The following is a 21,985-nucleotide window of genomic DNA, read 5'->3' as shown; positions in this document are numbered from 1 at the left end:
CAGGAAGGAATTACAGAAGAGCACAAATTCATCAGAGTAGAGTCACACTCAAATGCTTTCGAACTAAATGTCAGGTCTGAACAAACAATGCAGTTTGCCTTTCATCAATTGAGAGGCAAATGTTGAAGCTGCCACAGAATGAAATTAAAGTGATAGTTCACCCAAAATAAATCAACTCTTCTTTTCACCTTCACATCATACCTATAACTCACATTAAGTTTTTTTCCTCCACACATTTTCTCTGCTATTTTAAATTCTATTATATTATACAGTAGAAAACTCTAATGAAGTAAGTTTGGATTTTAAAAAGTCTGACAGCACACCTGCTGCAAACATCCTCTGTGCACATCAAAACCTGTAACTTAATGCCCTGTGGCAAGGGAACATATTCGCACAAGGTGATGAAAGAGTTTCTGATGAGGTCAACTTAACACACTTCTTAGTAACATGCACATGAGGGACCATTTTTATATTCACAAGCTTTATCATCACATTGTTTCATCATCGTTGTCCTCATCCTCATAACCTTCACAAGTGCACACTTATTTGCATTAAAAGAAGACAGGCGCATTAGATTGTTTTGTTAAGCCTTCCACTTTGTGCTATTTTGTTTAGAGAAAGGCAACCTTAATGGCATGTATTTTGTTTAAATGCAAATGTAAAATAAATTGGGCTTAACACATTTTAAGTCTAGCTCGCATGAAAAATAATTTGTAATTACAAACAAAACTTTAAAATGTGTGCACTGTCAAAAGTTCCTCTGCAGACCTTTACGTTTGAACTTCTATTCCTTTCTAGCTTTCAGTTAAAATTAATGAGATGAACATTATAAAGGATATTGGTTAAGGGGATTAATGTCTATATTCTTCCAAAATTATTCAAGGCAGCATGAAATATAAAAGCAGCAAGGGTGTTATGAATAGTTGGCTCTAAATGTTGTTTATCCGGGCTCTGACATAGAATCCTATTAAGTGTGCAGTATGCTCAAGTAACTTTAATTTTTCAACTTTGCAATTAAAAATAGATCTGTGGTTTATATCCAAAAACCTATTGGGTGAAAATACTCTTTTATCCAGTTTATAAAGTGAGCCAGGAACATACTTTTGGGCTTATTAAAATAAGAGATAGGGCAAAAATTAGGTTAGCTCTGGGTGTAGAAAAAATGCATTATGTGGCTTGGAATTATAATATGAACAATTATCATATGGCCTAGTCGCCCCTCTATTCAGCTGGATGAAATATGATTGTGTGGACATAGAGACCCACCACCAGAACAAAAGCGTTCAGAGTTGTTGAAAAAAAGAGAAAACGAAAGAAAGAATGAGAGAAAGAAAGAAAGAGGGAAAGCTCAGACTTAGAGGTCATCCAAATTAATGGTGCATCTTTCTCTCGCTGAGCCGCTGACCGGGTCATCGCTGTCCCGAGGCAAGACAAAGGTCAAGAGGTGAGAGGTGAACGCCGGTGTAACTGCATATATTAGAGTGAAGGTGCCGTCTAATAATTATATTATTATTTTACTTACACAAATCCCAAAGAGGACACCTGTTAAATGTTTAAAACGGACCCAATGCATTCATTTTGATTATCGCTTTGTATTTCTAAGCGGCACCCAGCTGCTTTAGGTTTATTTTCTTTGTTGTTGTCATTAACATCCGCTTTGGCTCTACTTACCTTCAGCATCAAGTGCAAACACCGCTAATTGAAAGCTAAACAAAAATATTCCCTGACATGGAATTAGTGTGGCTGATGGCCTCATATCTTGATATTAGAATAAACATTAACATGAAAGAAACCCATTGCGATACCGGGAACATAACAGTGTTTGTGGGCTGAGTTTACAATCATTTACTTTATATGAGATGAGATGTGAATCTAGAAGGAATATTTAGCAGCTGCTGCTGGGGCCACACAATTTATTGGTTGATCTGCAAACCAGCACAGACAGCGTTTTATTGTCTGCTCTCCCGCATGAGTGTTCAAGCTAAATTGTCATTTTCTGAAGCATGTATCGGTAATAAAAGACGCAACAACTCCCGACCGTGATTTTTCTACATTCCATTAACATGCAGTTACAGATGCATGCAAATGATCCCAGATTTGTGCCTCAAATAGATGGATCACCACGGATCAATACTCTTAATAAGAACGATCAATAAATCGATCAGTCAATTATGGCATTTTAATCTTTCCGTGAAAAAAACCCCTTAAAACCGGACAAATACACAACATTAAACAGCATCAACGCTCTGCTAAATTAGCCTGATAATTATCTGCTACCATGTTTACGATGTTATTTGTTTACAACAGGTGCATCTGACTTTTTCCTCAAATATTCAGAAACAAACAGCTTTTTAAATACATTTAAAAAATGAAATCTAATAATGCTGCAACTTGAATTGATTGAGTAAGCAAGTAAATCAATCCTGGTAAAAATGTATTTCCAATATAATAAATATGATCAAATGTACATTAAATAAATAAAAATAATTCTTATTTTAAACAAATGTAGGAAACACGTGTCCTGTTGAATAAATATTCAAGTAAAGTCAGCTCCTGGTTAAATTGTAAAGAATAAATAAACAAATAGTCTGCCACAGTTTCTACGGACAATTAATATCATTTTGTTTCCTTGTTTTCATAGGAGCGCTGTGCAATGACTTGAATTTTAATATTCAAATCAGCACCAGTCTGAAGCCGAGGGAGGATGACAAATTGTTTTCATCCGTTCTTGCATGACGAAACTTGCCAATGCGCTTCTTGCGATAAGAATCCATCGTGGTAAGCAAATACAGGTGACGCCTGATTGAAACCGATGCAAAAGGGAATCAAAACATCTGCAGGCAGGCGCCCTTGCATGAGTGAAAGCAGCTCCTGTGGTTCAGGAGTTCAGGGGCAGGTGTTTTGACGAGGACGGTCCAGGAGAGGGGCGGGTGTCCAAAGTGTCAGCGTGAGAGTGCGGTGCCGCCGGCCCCGGGTCTGAGAGCAGCCCGTCTCTCTGTAATTTCTTCTGCTTCATGCGTCTGTTCTGAAACCAAACTTTCACCTGCGTCTCGCTGAGCTGCAGGGCGCTGGCGACCTCCACGCGCCTGGCCCGCGTCAGGTACTTGTTGAAGTGGAACTCCTTCTCCAGCTCGGTCAGCTGCTTGGTGCTGAAGCTGGTCCTCGAGGCCCCGTTCACCGTGGGATGGTCACCCGTGCAGATGCTGCTGCTTCCAGCCTCGACAGCACCGAGGCCCGAGCCAACAACACTGAACCCGCAGGTCATGTGCATCCTGCCTGGGAACAGAGGACATGAAAACAGTCGTCAGCTAGATCAATGAGGTTACAAAACCCTTCTGAACAAAAGGGTCCACGTCCTTGTCCAGGAAATAAGATTAGATATTATTCCAGAGTTGAAGCAACAATTCTTGTATAATAAACTTCAGTCAAGGTTACATGTTTTAACTTTTGTATAAATCATCAGAAAATAAATACAATATTAATCACAGCTGTATTTATACTGGCCTGGTAATTTGTGTGATAATGAGGAATACAACAAAGAATTAATACAAATCACAGTTTGTTTTTGATACTAAAGAAATGAGTTAAAAACATATTGAAACATTCAAAATATTATCTACAAGAAACTGATTTGTAGGAACTGGCCCTGTGCCAAATAGTTGATTTAAAGTTTTCACCTGGGAGCAATTCTTCTCTCTGTATAACAGACGTGTTTCACTGAGGTATCAACTTTAGCAGTAGCCTAAAGGCACATTGTAAAATCGTTTGCAACTGTCAAACATGTGGATGGGAAATTATGTTTTATCTAATTGAACCTAACAGAAACACCTGAAAAGTACAATGCGATCTCATGCAACAACATTACAAACTATAGCCTGAAAAATGATTTTGACAAGATTTGAACGTTTCACGTTCATTTTGTAAAAGTCTTGCCTTTAAAGTCCAAGACAAGTTCACCAAATAGTAAAGCAAAATTTGTCGACGTGTATTGCAGATGTATGGAAAAGTTGTCAAAGAAATGTTTGGCGATTCAAAACAACTTTGTATCGTTTACAGTCCATTAACTGTATTCATCAGAATCGTTAATAATTTGCCTTTAGGCCTTTCTGTGTCAATGACAGTTTAACAGTTTACAAATCCTTTCGAACACCGCATTAATGACAAATGCCTCCATTTTTTCCTCTGAGGTTTCTGGGTCACACATTAACGTATCATCTATGCTACTTATGTGCAATGAATGACAGGAACTGCAGCTATATCTTGATTTTTCATTGCTGACATTGTGGGTAAGTCGTCAGTGTGTCTTTGCCTCTGAGAAAATGTGCTGCTGCTGCATAATGGAGTCAGTGTGCCAGGTGTAGAGCAATGCCTCCCACCACAATTCATGGAGAGGAAGGTTAACAGGCCTCTAGCCACTTGGAAAAGCATAGCAGATGGAAAGGTCAGTTATAGGATAAATGTCGACATCTATGTTTTAAGAAAATGAATGTCAAGGTAACCGAGCCTGAGAATTAGAGGGCAGTGAATATGAAGAACCAATACAGAGGAAGTACGTAATTAAGAACTTCAGCTTTCAGGAGTGCAAATGACATGCACATTCTGATTAATGGCACCAAAGATAATAGAATTGATGCCGGCCAGAAGGCATAAAAGAATCAAACTAAATATTTGAGAAATGACTTGCATGCTTAAAAATAGCCAGGCAGCAAAGGGAATGGAAGGGCCTTCCAAGCCAAGGAGAGGGAAGAAGAAAAGAGATAGATCGATACACATTGCCTCAGTCATCTGGGCATCCAGCCCACAGTAATTCAGGTGCTGTCAAAGCATAATTGAAGAATGACGCACTGGGAGTATATACACTGAGCCAAGAGATCAGGTTACTGCAGGTCTGTGGAGGCCTTTCAACATGGACGAATATACGCAAGACTTTGTTTCGTGCCAAAGCCAATACAACCTCCAGAGGAAAGCATACTTTCACTAATGACTCTTTTACAAGTTACACTATAGCGCAAATGAGTTACTCCTACAGAGGATCCCCTTCAGAGAGATGCAGAAGGAGGTTACAAAGATGCAAACGGTACTGCGAGGAGATGTGTGTGCGTGGGTGGGTGTGAGCAAATGACTTTCTCAACTGCACGGATTTGGTTCATGAGTGGCTAATGTGTTTTATGAATAAAACGACTCCTCGACCAGTGAAAGGTGTTGTTGTCACCTTTTGCCTCCCTCATGGTGCACCATCAGAGAGATCTTTTCCCACTCATCTAGATACTGAAGTAGGAATTAAAAAGCTAGAAATTGTAGTTTTGTGTTTGTTGCATGTTAAAACATTGCAATATTTATGACAAATCAAAAGTTGTTCATGTCACCTTTTCTTCTCATAGTAGCAACATTAGTACAATGTTTACATTGTCCACTAATCTGAATTTCTTTTTTTTGTCAGTTTATCCTTTCTGCTGGATAATCAAATGTAGTATTGTCATCCATGGCCTCTGTGATCGAGCCTTAATCCAAAGTGATATGAATGCACATCATGAATGAACATGAGCGAGGTAATCAAAAGCTAAACATGTTAGCTTAGTGCAGTCAAATCAAAGGTGTTGATGTCAGAAATAATGTGTCCACATCATGTTATGAACGTGAATGCTGCTGCAGCGTTTGGTTTGTCGTCCTTGCAGAGGAGCTCAGGCCTTTTCACCTCAAACAGTCTGCCTCTTTGGTCACTGAACATTTGGGTCAGCAGCACGCTTACAGCAGACAGAGATTGTGCTTTGGGGGGGAAAAAAGGTTGGACCACCATTGTAGTCAATCTTTGTCCATGTAAAATGTATGACACCCAATCCAACTCCAGTAGCCAGTCAGTCAACTGACATTATTGATCGAATGAAGGATCTATAAGATACTATCACTCACATAAAATTGAGGATTGATAGGCATTTTTCACATTAGTAGGCTATTGGTATTTTTTTTAAGCCTGGGATGTGTATTCTTCTGTGGGCTCTCTGCCCAGAACTCATCAGTCAGGGAAATGATGATCTGTGACAGCAATTATGTTAAAAAGGTGGACACATGTAAAGGTGCTGCAAACTGAAATCAATACACAAGGGCTTTCATTACAAAGAGACAACTAATCAATACTCAGGGAGCACTCCAGTTTACAAGAGTAAGTTTTACTCAACTTCCTGTGAGTCTCGACAGCCATGGTCTGTTGCATTATTCAACGGCTACTGGTTAGTAAGGGCAAGGGTAAATAATTGACTATTTTCCAGTTGAATATACAGTGAGGCTAAGCAGGCTTTTGACTGTTCTCCACCAGTATTGTGTACAGTCTAGATCCTGCTTGTAACAGTGTGAGGAGCGACGATGTTAAATAACCGATGTTAAATAACCGACTTACAGAAATAACAGACTTACAGTAACATGGAAACGTTAAGGAAATAGTAACCGAGTCCTCATGTGCATATTCAAATGTGGCGTCGCCTAACCAGCTAGTGCCGTCTTCCAAACACTTTGATCTGCTTTAAAACATGGAAAGTGATTTCTTTTTAAATTCAACTGTATTGTTGGTGACGGAGGAAATGGTGCACGGTGACGCACAAAACACGTCAGCTATTTGTGTCCTCTTTTTTTCAGCTTGAAGAGAAAACTTCGGCCAAACTTTCCCAACTATGAATGGAAGTTATCCAAAGCTTAAAGTTACACCAAGAACTCATGTATCCCGAATACGTTAGTGTATCAAGGTTAATTTATCCCTCCTCTCGTGCGCAGTCTCCCTTGACAAAAAAACTTACCCGCCCGGTGCTGACTCCTTCTTACTCTCATCCACTCAAAAGTTTTACTGCTTACATCCATATGAGCCACGTTACAGTCCGAGCCAGCTGAACTCCCCATGGCGACGTGAATCTCGGGGCCATTACGAGAGTAGATTTGAATTTCCTCGGCAAGTGAGCCAAAACCGGATTGTAGCGTTTCGTTGTTATTTGACACGCAGTATCCGCGTCCTGGAGAGCCCTGCCCCTGCGCCCTGCACCGCCAGGGGACACGGGACGAGTGGGGGCAGGCCGGTGCCGAGAAGCCCTCGAGAGTCTGGCACGCTGGAGGAGGAGGGCTGTCCAAAAAGGTGCAACTGTTGGAGAGAGTTGAGTACCGGGGATGCGGAGTATTAATTCCTGAGGCGACTTTCACCTCCAGTTTCCCCTCCTCATGACGACTGCCTAGTTCAGGATGCGTACTGCCATCCAGGTCCCGGTTTATGACCTCTTTTGCTCGGCGGCAGCCCGTGAACAGAGGGCTACTCTCCCCTTCGGCCGTTAACTCTTGATAGGAAGTCATTATCACCTCTCCCCTGCATAATCATTGGACGGGGTTGCACTTCATGCCCGGCCTCTCATGCATCCAAGTAACGCATGGTCAGGCGGCCGGACGACCGTGGGGACATTCCTTAGAGGAGAAACAGCAGTCCCTGATTGATGGAGATGACGTGCCCTCCTGGTCTCGGCCAATAGCTGGACATCTCTGTCATCAGAGAGGACAGCACTGATTAAACAGAGTTTCTTTAGGTCAACATTTTAATGGTGTCCGAGCACAAAGAGTTGCAACATGCAGGCCTTAGCAAAACCTACACACAACTTCAAAACCAGCGAGGAAGTCTATCATCATCAGCAGACACTGAGGGCCGTCATGGGCCTCTCACCTATGCAGACAGGTGGGCTACGCTGTCATACGTTTTTCTATAATGCAGAGTTTTCTGACCCCAAGAGAAATATATTTTGGGTCAAACTCTGGTATTTTGATTATTTTTCACGACAACAATGAACTCTTCTTTCCCCAAAGAATTAGCATAATATAGGCCTACATTGATGCAGCTAATGGATTATGCAAATTTGGGAAGGCTTCTTGAAAACCCCAGGCCCTCTTTAGCAAAGGGCTTAGGTCATGTGAAAGGCACACTTAATGGGTTCAGAGGTCGTGACAGCTGGTATTTAGAAGTTCAGTGGCAGGCAGCAGATTTGTAATTAGCCTCGAACAAATACAAAAAAATGTCTCTGAGCGGAGATCAAGAAGTTGTAACTGACAGAGAGGACGTGTTTATCTTTAGGTTAAACTAGCTCCTCTGCTGGATTAGCTGGCCAAAAACAACAAGGCGTGTTCATTTATACAGTCCAAAAATCTGTTTTTTGAATTTCTTTTCCCCCACATGGGTGTGTTTACTCAGTCATGAATCATCATGTTAAACCTTTCATGCATGTGCAAATAGTGCTGCATGCTGCTATTCAAACTGGATTGACATAAACAAAAACCAACAAACCTAAAACACTCCCAAACTACATGTAGAGAAGAATAATACAACAAGTCCAGGACTTGCCTCTGTACACTGACTTAAAACATGCAAATAGGCCTAATGCAGCTGGCATGTGTTTTGGTACAATACAGGGACACACAGCCAGTGTTTTCACCTAGCCCTTAAGTGAACATATCAATGAGCTCCACAGTGCAGCAGAGTTGTTTTTTTCTTCTTGAAGACTGGTGACCTACTTTCAAATGCGTCTCTCGGTTTGTTGGCATATTGTCAGGATGATTAATAAAGCTATAATATTATCCTAATTGATGTTAATTTGATCTCCAAACGTTTAATTATTTTTGCTTTAAATCGAAAGTGAAAAGATTATGTCTTATATTTTCAAAGAAATCCAACAATTGTGAAATTCCAAAGAAAGTTAGCCAGTTTTATTGTCAGTCATGTTTCATGTGATTGGCTTAGTCGCTATACAAATCGTCACTCAAGCTGGAGCCCATGCTGTTGAAATTATTTTACTACTTTACATTATTTCTTATTTATAAATAATTTAAATTGTATATTTTTGCTCTCCCTGTATGCTTCGATCAATCAATGAAAACAAATATAGTATGTTAATTGAAAGCCATATCATGCAGGTTATTTTTTTTATCATTATCATTAATATTGTTATATATTATCTTCCAGATGCTCAGATAACTGTACAAAACTACAACTCTTAACATTTAATAACAACCTAAACTTAAAACCACGACATATTACTGTTCTTTTCGTACTATTTCAACAATATCTAATATGTATTAAGTCTGCAGTAATTACAAAATAATTCAGCGTAATGAACAACTTCTAACTGCATTCTTACAACACAGAAATATGGTCCCAGCTGTTGGAGTTAATAGGATTCTACAGGCAGCGATGTGCTGAATGACTGAGTGCAATATATCCCTTCTCTCCATGCATTTGGAGGGTGCACTGATCCATCTTCATGTCAGCTCGGAGGTTACTCAGGGTTCACGCGCTAGCTTGTTTCTCTCCTCCACACTCAATAAATAAATCTCTGCAGCTTTCTGTTTACCGCCTGAATATAAATTTGTTTGCAGTCGATCGAAGACCTGTGCAGAGGTATTAGAAATTGTATTTCTGTAATGGCTTTCAGCACAGGGAGGGGGAGGTGGAAAGGGGGTGCAGAGAAGAAGAAGAAGAAGAAGACGACGAAGAAAAGCAGGTGTAATCCCTGCTTTCCCGTATGCAAACGATTTTTTTAAACGCATGCCTCAGCCTTCGGACGTATTCAAATTACATTTAAAACCAAGTAACCTTTTTATCATGTAGGACAAGAGCATCAGTCCCTTGAAGTGCCATATGTTTGATTAGCATATTTGAAGTGTCGTTCCACATCACTGCCCAGCACCTTTTATCCAACAGAAGTTATATTATCACATTTAGCACAGACAAAAAAACAAGACATCTATAGCCGAGGTTTCTTCCTCTGGACAGCTTGTATCCCCTAAACCACAAACTCTGCATGAGAAATAAGAAAGAGAATAAAACCCCCAATTTAGATGAAATGGATACGATTCTGAAATTGATTTCCCTCAAACCAAAATCTGCACCCCATACACACAAAACAGAAATGTGAATATTTGGCCCCCAACCCTGTAAACATCCTCTTAAAACTCAGTGCAGGCATTTTCTATCATGATCACTATTGTCTCTATTGTTTTGACTGGAGGTGAGCAGCACTTGGTGGCTGTGTCAGGAGGCAGGAGGAGGGAGACAATATTGACTGATGCTAATTTGTTTTGCGTCCATGCACTGATGTGTGTCAATAGGCAGTTGAGGCCCTGGGATCAGCGCAGCCGTGCTTGGATTACCTCCACGGTTTGAATTGAACCCTCATCCTGTCGCTGCTGACATGATGATACTGGCCGCCGTTGACACCAGACCCTTGTCTTGCCCTCCAACACTGTCAAGCCTAATTATATGTCAGCTCTTGACCCTGACAAGACTGGGAATTAACCAGTGCTGACAGACGACTGTCACCACCAGCCAGAGAGGTCACTGACTTTAATGCAGTTCCAAGAGGGTAGGATGACAGCCGTCTTTGCCATGTGTATGGAGCTTAGTGCTCATCAATGTGGCATCATGATAGAGCTGTAATATGGCAAAGAGAAATAGAGAGAGAGAGAGAGAGAGAGAGAGAGAGAGAGAGAGAGAGAGAGAGAGAGAGACAAAGGGTCAGAGCAAGGCTAAGGCACAAGAAGACAGATATTCAAGTTTGGCACATTGACCGGTTGAAAGATGGCTATCTGTATGATTGATAGAGCATGTCTGTGTTTTTCAAATATTGACATTTTTGAAAGATAGTGATGTCAGAAGTGAGGTTTAGCTTAGTGTATACCCGGCCCACACACAATCCAGGGAATACCTCTTGAAACAAAGAAATCCATCCACTCAGGGTGTGGAATTCAAATAATTGTCCTTGCTTCGTCGTGAAATCTGTCACATTGCATAAACCGTAATCATAAATCCAATGCAACTACAGTGCAAATGGCCAGGACATTACAGATAACTGCATTCTGCACAGGCTCAACAGTGTGACAATGAAGCAATACCTTGCTAATACCAGGGCTTTTCAACAATAGCCTGTAGTATGTACTGCAGTGCTTCACAGCTTCAGTGAGCCAAGAGGCTTGGAGTCGGCAGAATCCCAAACATCATGACAACAAGCCATCAGTCATCTCCCCCCCAAGCTGATGCGCACACTTGTGTGTTTCCGGAGTTCTTACTGTGGGAAATGAGCAGGGTTAAACATGAAACAGAAGGAAATGTTCATCATTGCAGCACACTCTGTAATATTCTGTTTTTCGCTGCAGGGAAAGAGAAGCAGTGGTTTTTAATTCATTTATTTTTCTGCTTAAACATCCCCTGCTTGTTCACAATGCAGATCAGTAGTCTACTGTGCATGCTAATTATGGCTAATAGCAAAATGCGGATAGAAAAATGACACTGTATTAATAAAGCACTAATCTTTTGTTGAGGCTCAGGAAGGTTTATTCCTGCAGTCTTAAAAGGAAAAATGTCAATCGTGTAAAAGTTTGAAAGTTGAAGTGTAGATGAATAAGGTGTTGGATATTTACAATATCCAAATATTAGTTGAATGTGTTTTATTCCACATTAAGTAGCTTTAAGGTTGTTCAAATCATCTTATTTCACACTGTCTGACAGAATCATGTATTCTGTCTCAGCTTGACTGAAGCTATATTATGTTTACACTGAGTGAAATATTCAAACCCAGGACTCCATGAATGTTACGGCTGCACATTCAATTAATACTGGAAAGGGGAATAATCTAGAGGTCTTGTGCATCATTTTATACACATTTCCACAAAAATTCATTAATACATATTTTGTATCTATGAATTTCGGTCCTCACTAGTAGAATTTAAAATAAAGTTATCTGGGTCATTACATTACATTACAGTCATTTAGCAGACGCTTTTATCCAAAGCGACTTACAATTCAGATTCTATCACATTTCTACACCGTAGGCACAGCTACGGGGTCAGAACAACGTTTGGCTGCACAAGGACTGGACCACTGTTGACTGACATGAATATAACATTTTGTATTAACATTTCAGAAATGTCTAGTTTAACAATTGAGGTTCAACAAGGATTTTTCACGCAGTCAATGAAATACAAATATTGTCACAAATGTCCCAGATGTTACCCTTGTGTTTTTGTTGACATTGACTTTACTTCCTCATTGTGCAGAGTCCCACTGACCCAACTGCTGTATGTGTAAAAACAACAATATTTGCAAAGAAAATTGTTTTCTTTAATAGCTTTTTTCTAAAGGTATTAATACATGTAAAAAATTATTGATGTAGTTTCAGTTGACACAAACTGTGCTTGGACGTGTGATGTGACAAAATATGGAAATTTCCATGAAGCATTATTACTACACACAAAATAATTAATATTTCATGTGTGCATTAGCTATGCATGAGCAAACATAAATTCCTTTCTGTTTGTCAAAAAGTCCGTCGCAGACATAGAAATGTAAAATGTGTTACCCTACATTGTGACATTACTATGTTTTGTGGCAGTTTGGGGTTTGGAAGATGTCAACACCAATCACATAAATAGAGCAGATGAAAATCCATTACATTTAGCCTTATTCTACAGTGGTGTCTCTGAGAGCCCAAACAGAACTGTAAAATCGGATCAAATTTGAGGTATAAAGCACATAAAACTAAGTTAAGTATGTTTTTTATTTACATCCAAACATCAGTATTCTGATACATTTCCAAAATATGTATATGATGCAAATGTTTTTATCTGAGATATTTCCACAAGGATTTTTTCGAGAACAACCGTAAGAAAGTGTGCATTGATTAGAGTCTGTGTGATAAAGCCGTTGGGTGTTAAATAATTCGCGGGTGATCAATAATGGTCAACATGTGACATTTAGCAGGGTGACTGTTGTGATTACAAGTTCATTCATTTAACCAGAGCTCTTCAGAGGGGAAAGTGAGCTCCATCCAGCAGGTGACTGTGTCACTGCGCACAGTGCCGCCCGCTCACCACAGCTGAGACAGTTTCATCACCAACTTACCTTTTTATTGTCACCGATCATCCTTAACTGGGAAGCATTTAAAATGTCATTGATCTTGATAATGCCGTGCTGTAATATGACAGTAACAGTTGTATGAGATTCAGGAAGTCAAATTTCCAAGATTGATGAGTCGTAGCAGTTGAGTTATAATCCATCTACCTGAGTAATGCTCAGGCTCTGTTCCACACGAAGGAGCAGACAAATAAATAAAACCCATAAAGGTGACACCGGAAATTGATACTTAGCAATCATCTTGAGCAACAAGCACCTGAGAGACTGGTGGGCAGCAGTTACTGCTGTGGAGGGAAAAGGATGAGAAGGTTAATAGGTCATAAAAAGAACAAAACCTCCTAAAGGCCAGGCATAAAAGTTCAGGTTTTGCTCAACAATGGACCAAAGTATTGCACGTAACAGTAATGCTATGGGATGGTTTTACTTCTATTATTATTTTCATTGTACAAATCATTCAATTATAAAGCATAATTATTAAAAAGGAAAACTGAAACAGTCCCAAATTGGTCATAATCTTAAATATTGTGTGTTGTAGTATTTTGTAAGCGTAGATGTTGCAGTCTAGCCGATAAGGTTGTGTCATAACTGTTTTTCATAAACATACTCTTTCAAATCAGTTTTATTTTGTTGATATACAGCTATACATTTTCATGATAGAATAAACCCAAATGAAACCTCACCAGTGCTTTAAAGCGTACCAGGTTTTCTAAGAGGTACATATGCAGTGAAGGCATGCAAAGTTGGGTTTCTCATTTGGTTTTGACTTGTGATGTGGCTCTCCAACTTTGCCTTCTATTCATTATGTTTAGGTTCATAAGTGATTGCGTTTGTACACGTAAATTGTTCCATGAGATGCTGTTTTATGGTTTCAGGTTTGATGTCATAATGGTAACTTTTGTTTTCCTTTAGAAGGTTCTATATACAGGATTTAGAACATTAATGTCAGAGCAAACAACTATTTGCAAAGTAAAGATATAGTTATGTAAAGTTTACCAGAGAGGGCATGGGCATGAAGTCAGTCTCCTTCTGTGTGTGTTGTAATCAGAGCTCTTATGCCTGGTTTACATAGCTGTGCCGGCCATGCGTGCCTTTTAGTGCACGTGAGTTTCTCTGTTGTGCCCCACTGGCTAGCTCATTGCCGCAGCTCTGCAGTGTTCATATGGCGTTTACCGCCAATAACGCAGCCCCAAATGGTAGTGTAGCGCCTACCCTCCAAACAAATTATCAATCCCAACTTGTCAAATACCAACATTTGGTCAATGGCCATAAGTTTCAAACTATGGCGCTGCAGGTAACCCTCTAGCGTCAGCCTCCGACGTGGCAGGGACAATGTGGCAGTTTCCACTCATTACATGCATAGTGTCTTTTCAAAATAAACTTCCGTTTTCACAGGAAGTTAGCTTTAGGCAACAAAACCACTTAGGTTTAGGAAAAGAGCGTGGTTGACGTTACCCTGACTAACGACTCACATCACTACCAAGTGACTAATGACTCACATGGTACTGTGACAAAATGTTGATGTTTACTTTAAGTGTCGCACGGGACAGATAGTCCTGTGTTTGACCCCCTCCCTTCCCAACTGACCTGTGTGCACTATCCCGTTTTTTAAAAAGTCATTAGCTCTGACCATCTAATGATGCGGGTGGGTTCACATTGGAGTTAATTCAAAGCGTGGTTGGTCGGTATCAGACCGTCGGTATTTGACAACTTGTTAGTGAGACAGGGTTGACCCCCCCTCAGGTATACACTGTCAGCACTGTTGCCCTTGTTTACACTGTTGGTGCTGTTAGTACTGTTAGCTGCTAGCCGCTGGCTCAAGCCCCGGTTATACTTTCCGCATGGACGGTTCCACAGACATGAGCCATGGAGTCATGACCAGGAAACTTTGGGATCTTTTCTTTATACTCAGTTGCTCCTTGCGACAAACCGTCATTCTCAAGGCTCATCAACGTTCACAATTGTCTCCGCCCATCTGCATCCATGTTGTGAGAAAATGTTGGATGTGCAGGGACAGGAGAAAACCCACTTTATGGAACCTCCAAGAATGTGTCTGATGGTGCGACATTGCTTTAGCAGTGTGGAAACTCCAACCGTTGCATATGCGTCAAGCATAAATCCCGCTTCAGTCGAGAGCTGTGTGGACGCAATAGATGAACCATAAGCCATGAACTTATGTTTGGGAAAAGCTTGTTCACTTGAGACTATTCTTTCTGCTCACACGTGTTTTCTCTAGGGGACTTCCTTGTGCTGCCTGAAAGAGTACACTTTCCCTTAAAAAAGTATTTGTGGGTATTTTTCCTGCTGCTATAACAGCAACCATCCCACCACTGCCAACAAATGTACTTGTGTGAAGAATGGAATAGCATGCAGGCATTGATTTTCCAGAAAAAATGTATTCAGAAAGGCTACAAAAAAGGAGATACATAAACCCTTTTATTAGGTTTATCAGTTAGGGTCTTCTGCAGAGATGTAATGAGAAAAAAACTTCAGACACACAAAACACTGTCCTTCCATTTTCATGGAGAGTGAAAAGTAGAAAACCAGTTTGCTCTCTTCCATGACCTTATAAACCCAGTGACCTGCTCTCTGTGGTCAATCAGGGAGGATCTCTGGAATAAATGCCACTTTAACCCAGGTGGCATCAATCTCCCCTCATTTGAAACTATCTGGGAGTCAAAAGTTTTTTGACAAAATGCATTAATCAAATTACCCTCTAAAGAGGCACAATCAAAACATACATAATGTTATTGAAGGTGAGAAACAAGTAAACTTTTCAACTGAAGAATGTGAAAAATTAGAGACAAGACATTTTAAAGGGGAAGTGTATTCCTTCTTAAAGGGTCAAGCAGGACAGGAAAGTCCGCCCACAGAAAACCTGCGTCAACAGGAAGTTTAAACACAAGTGAACAAGCATTTCTCACACACACGTTTATGGCTCATATAAATGTTGAACAGATGAGACAAAGGAATGTGCACCTTCCACTCAGAATAAATACATTACCTCAAGTAAATTGCTTGCATGAAACGGTCGCGGTTATGTTTGGCCAACAAAATAGTGTAACATAAGCATGAAAGACAGGTCACAAATATCACTTCAAAATAATGCTTTTTACCAGGTAAAGGGTCTTGGAAGACAGGAAACTGGTTAGTCTGTGTTTCATTCTCCAGGAAAATGGAGGAAGGTCAGTGTTTTATTTCTCATCAGTTCTCTGCAGAAGACCTTATGTGATAAACCTCATGAAATGGTTCATGTTTCTCCTTTTTGTGGCCGGTTTGAGTATATTTAGTTTACCTGTAAACTCAACGGCTGCATCCTGGTCAATTCATCCCACTCACACTACCAAGCATCCTGAAGTCAAACAATCATTATCATTTATTTCCTCTGATAGTGATCCCCATAAAACAAATAACATAAGACTATAAGCTTACTGTGATGGTAATATGATGAGCTTCAGGCTTTACTTTTGTTGAACGCAGGGCCAAATGCTTTGAAAGATACTTAAAGCAGCATGTCTTTGTTAAGGACGCGGCAGTTTTGTTTTCACGGCAGCTTAAGAAAAGTCTTGATGCATAGAGCATTTTTCAAATCTAACCCCAAAATCAGTTTTACAACAGCTGCAAATGGGACAGTGGAACATCAGTCACTGTAAAGGACATGCACAATGCAGAAATTTCAAAATTAATGATGGACCGTAACCAAAGCTGGTTTCATGGCACTACGGCTGGCATCATTTATCACTTCAAAGATCCACTTAATGCATCGCTCCAGTCTGGTCAAAGCTCAGAGTTTAACAAAAAATACTTGTAAGGATTTTTGGCTTTGCAGATCTTCCCCCCTGAAAACAGATCAACTGAGGTTAAGTGAGTAAAAAGGAAATAATGACTTTAGTTGCTCACTAGGAGCCACCCAATGTGAGAACAACCGGCTAATTTAATGTTGAAATGGAAGTAGACTGTTCTCCCTTGCAGTGGGGCCCTTAAGGGGGGGGGGGGGGGGGGGCTTTCCATGACCCTTGGGGATCCCCCTTGACCCCATCTACAGAATTACTGCACTCCAGTGTGTGGATCCTCGTGGCTTTCAGTGTCTGTAAGGAGAATGTAGTGAGGAACCAGAGGTAAAGTTCCTATTGGGCCACGGCACCATTAACACCATAAATCACCCTGTATATACAAGAATCTCAGGAATTCAACACTGTCTGCTTCTTCTTCTTCACAACCCCCTCTTTCTCTCTTTGTACACGAACATATTTGAAGAGAAGAACTTTTTCTTGCTTCGTCTTTTTCTCTCACTTGCCTTTAATAGTTTTCTCTTAAATTACCTGACTGTCACCACGTCTTTGATACATATGTGGTGTGGTGGATTTTATTTGATTCAAAATGTCCACAGTTATAGCTGTTATAAAGCTCCCCTGACAACTACTAAGACCTGCTGAAATTGGTGTCAAATGTTTACCAAATGACAGCTGATCCACTGACTGATTAACTGATGAATTGGGGGCAGGAAGTCATTCCATCCAAGAGGACCAGGGGATCAGCTTCCTCATAGCTGTCAGTAGTCCTCTGTGACAGCTCATTTACAGTACAGCCATTGATGTAAAACTGTCAGCATGTCCAAAAAAACGTGTGAAGCTGTGTTAGGAACATTGACACCCCGGCTCACATTATCAAGTGTAAGAGGAGGTTCACTCCTTCGTCGTGAAAGTTGCTGTCTATGTTTGATGTGTAAAACTGTGGAGACCCAAGAGAACCCGTGACCCACTTCTGTCAAATAACAGCAAAATTCCCTGTGGGAGTAATTTAGCTCAGTGAGAGGAATATTCTGAAATCAAAAATATCAAGAGGAAAACAATGTTTCAATGACATCATTTACATTTGAGAACTTGTCACAATGACACAGTGGATGCTGTTAAAAAAACAAAGTCTATTCATTTCTTTTTAAGATAATAAGTTGTCATTAGTGATTGAACCTCACTTGTCTGTTGTGGCCTATGTGCTGCTGGAAGGGCGTAGAAGCTACACAACTAACATACCTCCTGAGAAGGAGGCCAGCCCCAACTTGCAGCACTACAATTTGGCTATTGAAAAGGCAAAGGCTGCAGAGGAGGCAAGAGATCTTGTCATGGTGCCCAATGGGTTCAGAGCTTGTGGCTGGAGTGCTGGAAAAACTGCCTTGTCTCAGTGATTAATGGTGGGGAACTCGGAGGTAGGAGCGAGGGAGAGGCTTATGTGGCAAGATCGTGTAACTTGAATGCACAATACTGTCGAGTTTTCAATGAATCTAAAGCCTTAATTTGATTACTTTCCGGGGTTTTTTTTCCCTTTGAGATTTGAATCCTTAATTATGAAATACTGCTGGAAAAAAATGGAACTCTAATCAGCGATGAATAAGGTAAACATTGCACAAGGGCTATGGTTTTCTCGAATGCATTTATTAAGTGTGTACAGTATATGACATCTCAATTAATCAAGAACCGTATCAAAGACTTGCCGTATCCTTCAATGGATTTAACAAAAATATAACATCATTGGATATGAACATTATTCTGCGCATTTCACAGTTAAAACATTTTACACAAATTGCCTGTTATTTACAGTAGATAATGAAAAAGAGCCCAAATGTAACACTTAGAAAATATGATAACCACTTAGCTATTATTTGACAAAAGAGGGAAACAGAAAAATCACTCATAACATGATTCCCACATGCATTAAACATGCAACGACATTATAAATGTAACAGCCACAAAATCACAGCAAAACTTGTAGTAATTAATGGCTTGAATGTGTTGTGCATGCAGCGTGAGTACAATATGAGCAGCAAGTTTGACCTGCAGTCTGCAGTCACTGTGCCTGAGAAACACAAATGATATCGCTGTAGCTCTCCTTTAATTAAGATATCTTCATATAGTTTAATTAAAATGTTTCATGAATGGTGTGTTAAGGGGATTTCAACCCAGGGATGCTAATAAGACATCCACCAGTCTTTCATAAGTGAAAGTGGATGTATCATTGAGATTTTGATGAGCACAGGAGGGATGGCCATTATGGGGCCCTAGGGCCAGTTTGAAATGCCAGCATGGTGATGACTATCTGCACCCGTACAGGAGGACAGAGGACCATTTGCAACAGATGGAATTATGCAGCTCAGATGGGGCAGGTCTGCGGGGTGATTACACTGACCACTGCTGGTATCACTGTGAGAGCCAAAGAGAGAGGAGGACATAGGAGCGTAATCCATGAAGTGCAGCTCTGAGGAGGAAGTTCTAACAGCACATTCACCCTGAAAGCTCAGCTGGTCCGCACATGAGCTCAAGCTGAGGGAAGGGTTATAGGGAGGCCACTGGGAAGACCCTGCCACCTTTCCATGCCTCTGCTCTTTTTTGTACCTCATCCTGCGGTTCTGAAACCAAATCTTGACCTGGCGATCGGTGAGATGCAGCCCGGCTGCCATCTCCAGCCGCCGAGGACGACACAGGTAAGGGCTGAAGTGAAACTCCTTCTCCAGCTCCAGCAGCTGGCTTTTGGTGAAGGCCGTTCTCTCCCTCCTGACACAGAGCCTTCCTCTGCCTGACAGATCCGCCGCCACACCACCGCTGACTGATGCAGGAGGAAGCACATAAAGAAGAGAGGGCGTTAAGAGCAAGTGCCACATTTTTAACAGGTCTATCCTGAAATGTATACCCTCCGTGGACTTCAAGTGCCAGTGAGAACCATGTTAATCCTCAGCCAATCAACCGGGGACAAACTAGGGCCCTCAGCTCTTCCTGTGTATTCAGTCATGCTTGAGACACTATACAAGACTGGTTGTCTACTGTGTCATGTGTTCAGGGAAAGTTACCTCCCGAAGAAACAGTCTGGGGGAAACATCTGACGCCACTACGGCTGCCTGACAGGCCACATTAATCACAGCTACGCACGGAAGCAGACCTGTCAAATCCCCATCTCAGTCACTTAAAAGGTACCTTGGGACCACCACTGAAAATAACCACCATTAGAGATTCAATTTGACATGTATATGAATGATATCCGGTCCCTGTTGATAACAACATAACACACAGGGGTTAATGTATACCTAATAGGCCTAATAATAGTGAGAAAAGTGCTCTCCTCAACACCAGACTGGCAGACTAAAGCTTCCTTGTTGATTGTAGTGTCAAGATCGTGATGTTTATCTATTTTTGTAAAAAAATAATTTTTAAAGCATGTTGGTAAATAATATAAACAATACAAATGTGTATTTGTTGTTGAACATTTACTCTAGTTTTATATATTTAATATTATCATTTTCTATTTCTGTGATTCTCTTTTTTTTGCAAAACGTACTGAGACAATATGATTTACACTCAAAACAAAGGTACTTAATGATTGTTATAAGAAACAACGGATCATAAAGTGATGATCTTTGCTGATTAGGATGCAGTTATTGAAAAGAAGATCCTTAGTTCCAAATGTGTAGTTCTGTGCTACCTACTCACTGTAGCTATTGAACATTATTGCCAACAGCAACCCAGAAGAGCAAAGAACTATAGCAAGACAATGACATTTAAAAATGAAGCAGGTGACACAGTATTATATTAACTATAGTGAGACTTTTGCTTGCACTGTTTGTAAACGATTAGGGGGCTGACTGTGTCTTCAGTTGCAACATGTGTCTGAAAAAGCTATAACAGTCTAACAGCTATAAGGTTAGATATCAGTTATATATTCAATGCACAAATGAGGGAAATGCTTATTAAATTTGGATTCATGGAATCACCCCGTCACTGCACCTGAAGATTGTGCACTCACTTATAGCTTTTAAGCATTAAAAAGTAAATGACAATAAACAAATCCAGTTACCAGATTGCTCAGAGTCAGTTGTCCGTGGATTCATCCAGGGAAAAATTACTCCTGAGCGGCAGATGGTGAGTAGACTGCAGCTCCTGCTCTTGATGTCCATCTTGCCCTTGGCATGGCAGTGAACCAGAGGCTCCAGTGGGCACTGAAGCTGTTCACCTGGGTTCAACCTGGAACTGACATGAGCAGAGGAGGTCATGTTTTGCTGATTAACTTCAGCTTCTTGGCCTCCACCTCCTCCTTCTTCATTGTATCCCGCGCTTAGTTTTGGCACTTGTCCAGAGCTCAAAGCAAAACTGTTGCCATGCAGCTGCAGTGGGAGGGCAGACTGTTGGGGGTCCATGGACCCAGCTCATCAAACTGTCTCAAATAAAACCAGGAATCCCTCAACAGTAGTAAAGACTATATGACTTCTGTCTGTCTAATATCCGATCACAATTAACCTGAATATATAAAGCCATGCAGGGAAGAGCACTTGAAATAACCATGTGGAACATTTGAATAATATTTACCAGAAGGGTGCCGTAGTCACGTGTGGTCGTCCTCCAATAGCAGAGCCCTGGAGTTGCAAAGTAATCCGCTGGCAACTTGGGGCGAGCGAAGAAGCTTCTGTGATATTTCTTCAGACAACATTTCTATGAGCATCCTGCGTTCCTTTATCTATAAAAACACAAAACGGAATATGAGTAGACGCTAACAACTGTGTCATAAGTGTGAGAGAGAGAAAGAGGGAGATGTGTTTATGCGGTGAGAGAGAAACAATGGCAGAGAGAGGGGGGAGACTACACTGTGTGGAGAGGGACGTCTCATCACAAACGGAGTGTTGATTTCTTGTAATATTGTCAATCTTTTGACAGGACGCGATTGTTAGAAGGACCCGCCCATTGCAGCTGCACATCCTGATCTTTAAGTGGTAGGTTTAACCAGATACAACGTGAGGACTTCCTGTTAAATTATGTCTATGAGCTAGAATAATATACTGGATAACAACGCATCATCGACCACAACTCATTATTTCGCTTCAGCCGTTTTTTTTTAATGTAAAACGGCTAAAAATAAATGGTTTTCGGGGTGTATTTTTCTACAATTAAACATAATGAGAAATATGTTTCCCCCTTATTTCCATGCTATTAGCTGCTCTATATGGGCACTCTGCAATAAGCCTGTTTGTTGCTTGTAAAATAAATTATTCCGATTATTTTGGATAATTTGATTTGCAACTCA

The 21,985-nt window shown here is 40.6% G+C and overlaps 2 protein-coding genes across 2 annotated transcripts; both read right to left on the bottom strand.

Annotated features, from left to right (window-relative positions):
* Positions 1–2,878: 2,878 nt before the first annotated feature.
* hoxc1a (homeobox C1a) lies at positions 2,879–7,388 on the bottom strand. The gene is given in 3 exon segments (XM_076091151.1): positions 2,879–3,276; positions 6,789–7,343; positions 7,346–7,388. Coding segments are annotated over 3 exon segments (996 nt in total).
* An 11,484-nt stretch (positions 7,389–18,872) lies between these two features.
* LOC142949477 (homeobox protein Hox-A3-like) lies at positions 18,873–21,104 on the bottom strand. Its single transcript, XM_076091139.1, has 2 exons — positions 20,765–21,104; positions 18,873–19,492 (listed from the first exon to the last, which is right to left on the bottom strand). The coding sequence occupies exons 1-2, from the start codon at positions 21,102–21,104 to the stop codon at positions 18,978–18,980; spliced, it is 855 nt and encodes a 284-aa protein (XP_075947254.1). The 3' UTR covers positions 18,873–18,977.
* Between the last annotated feature and the right edge of the window lie 881 nt (positions 21,105–21,985).

This window comes from Anarhichas minor, unplaced genomic scaffold (genome assembly GCF_050575085.1).
Source record: "Anarhichas minor isolate MPS153535 unplaced genomic scaffold, ASM5057508v1 ptg000003l, whole genome shotgun sequence".
Classification (NCBI taxonomy): domain Eukaryota; kingdom Metazoa; phylum Chordata; class Actinopteri; order Perciformes; family Anarhichadidae; genus Anarhichas; species Anarhichas minor.
Note: the sequence above shows the minus strand (reverse complement) of the source record. Positions and strands in the feature narration are given on the sequence as shown.

What these genes read in the sequence shown, in the direction of transcription:
- LOC142949477 (XM_076091139.1), bottom strand. Translation starts at nt 21,104, where the DNA reads ATGGACCCCCAACAGTCTGCCCTCCCACTGCAGCTGCATGGCAACAGT. An exon ending in AACTGACTCTGAGCAATCTG is followed by an intron (nt 19,493 to 20,764) that starts GTAACTGGATTT and finishes CGGATCTGTCAG; the next exon opens with GCAGAGGAAGGCTCTGTGTC.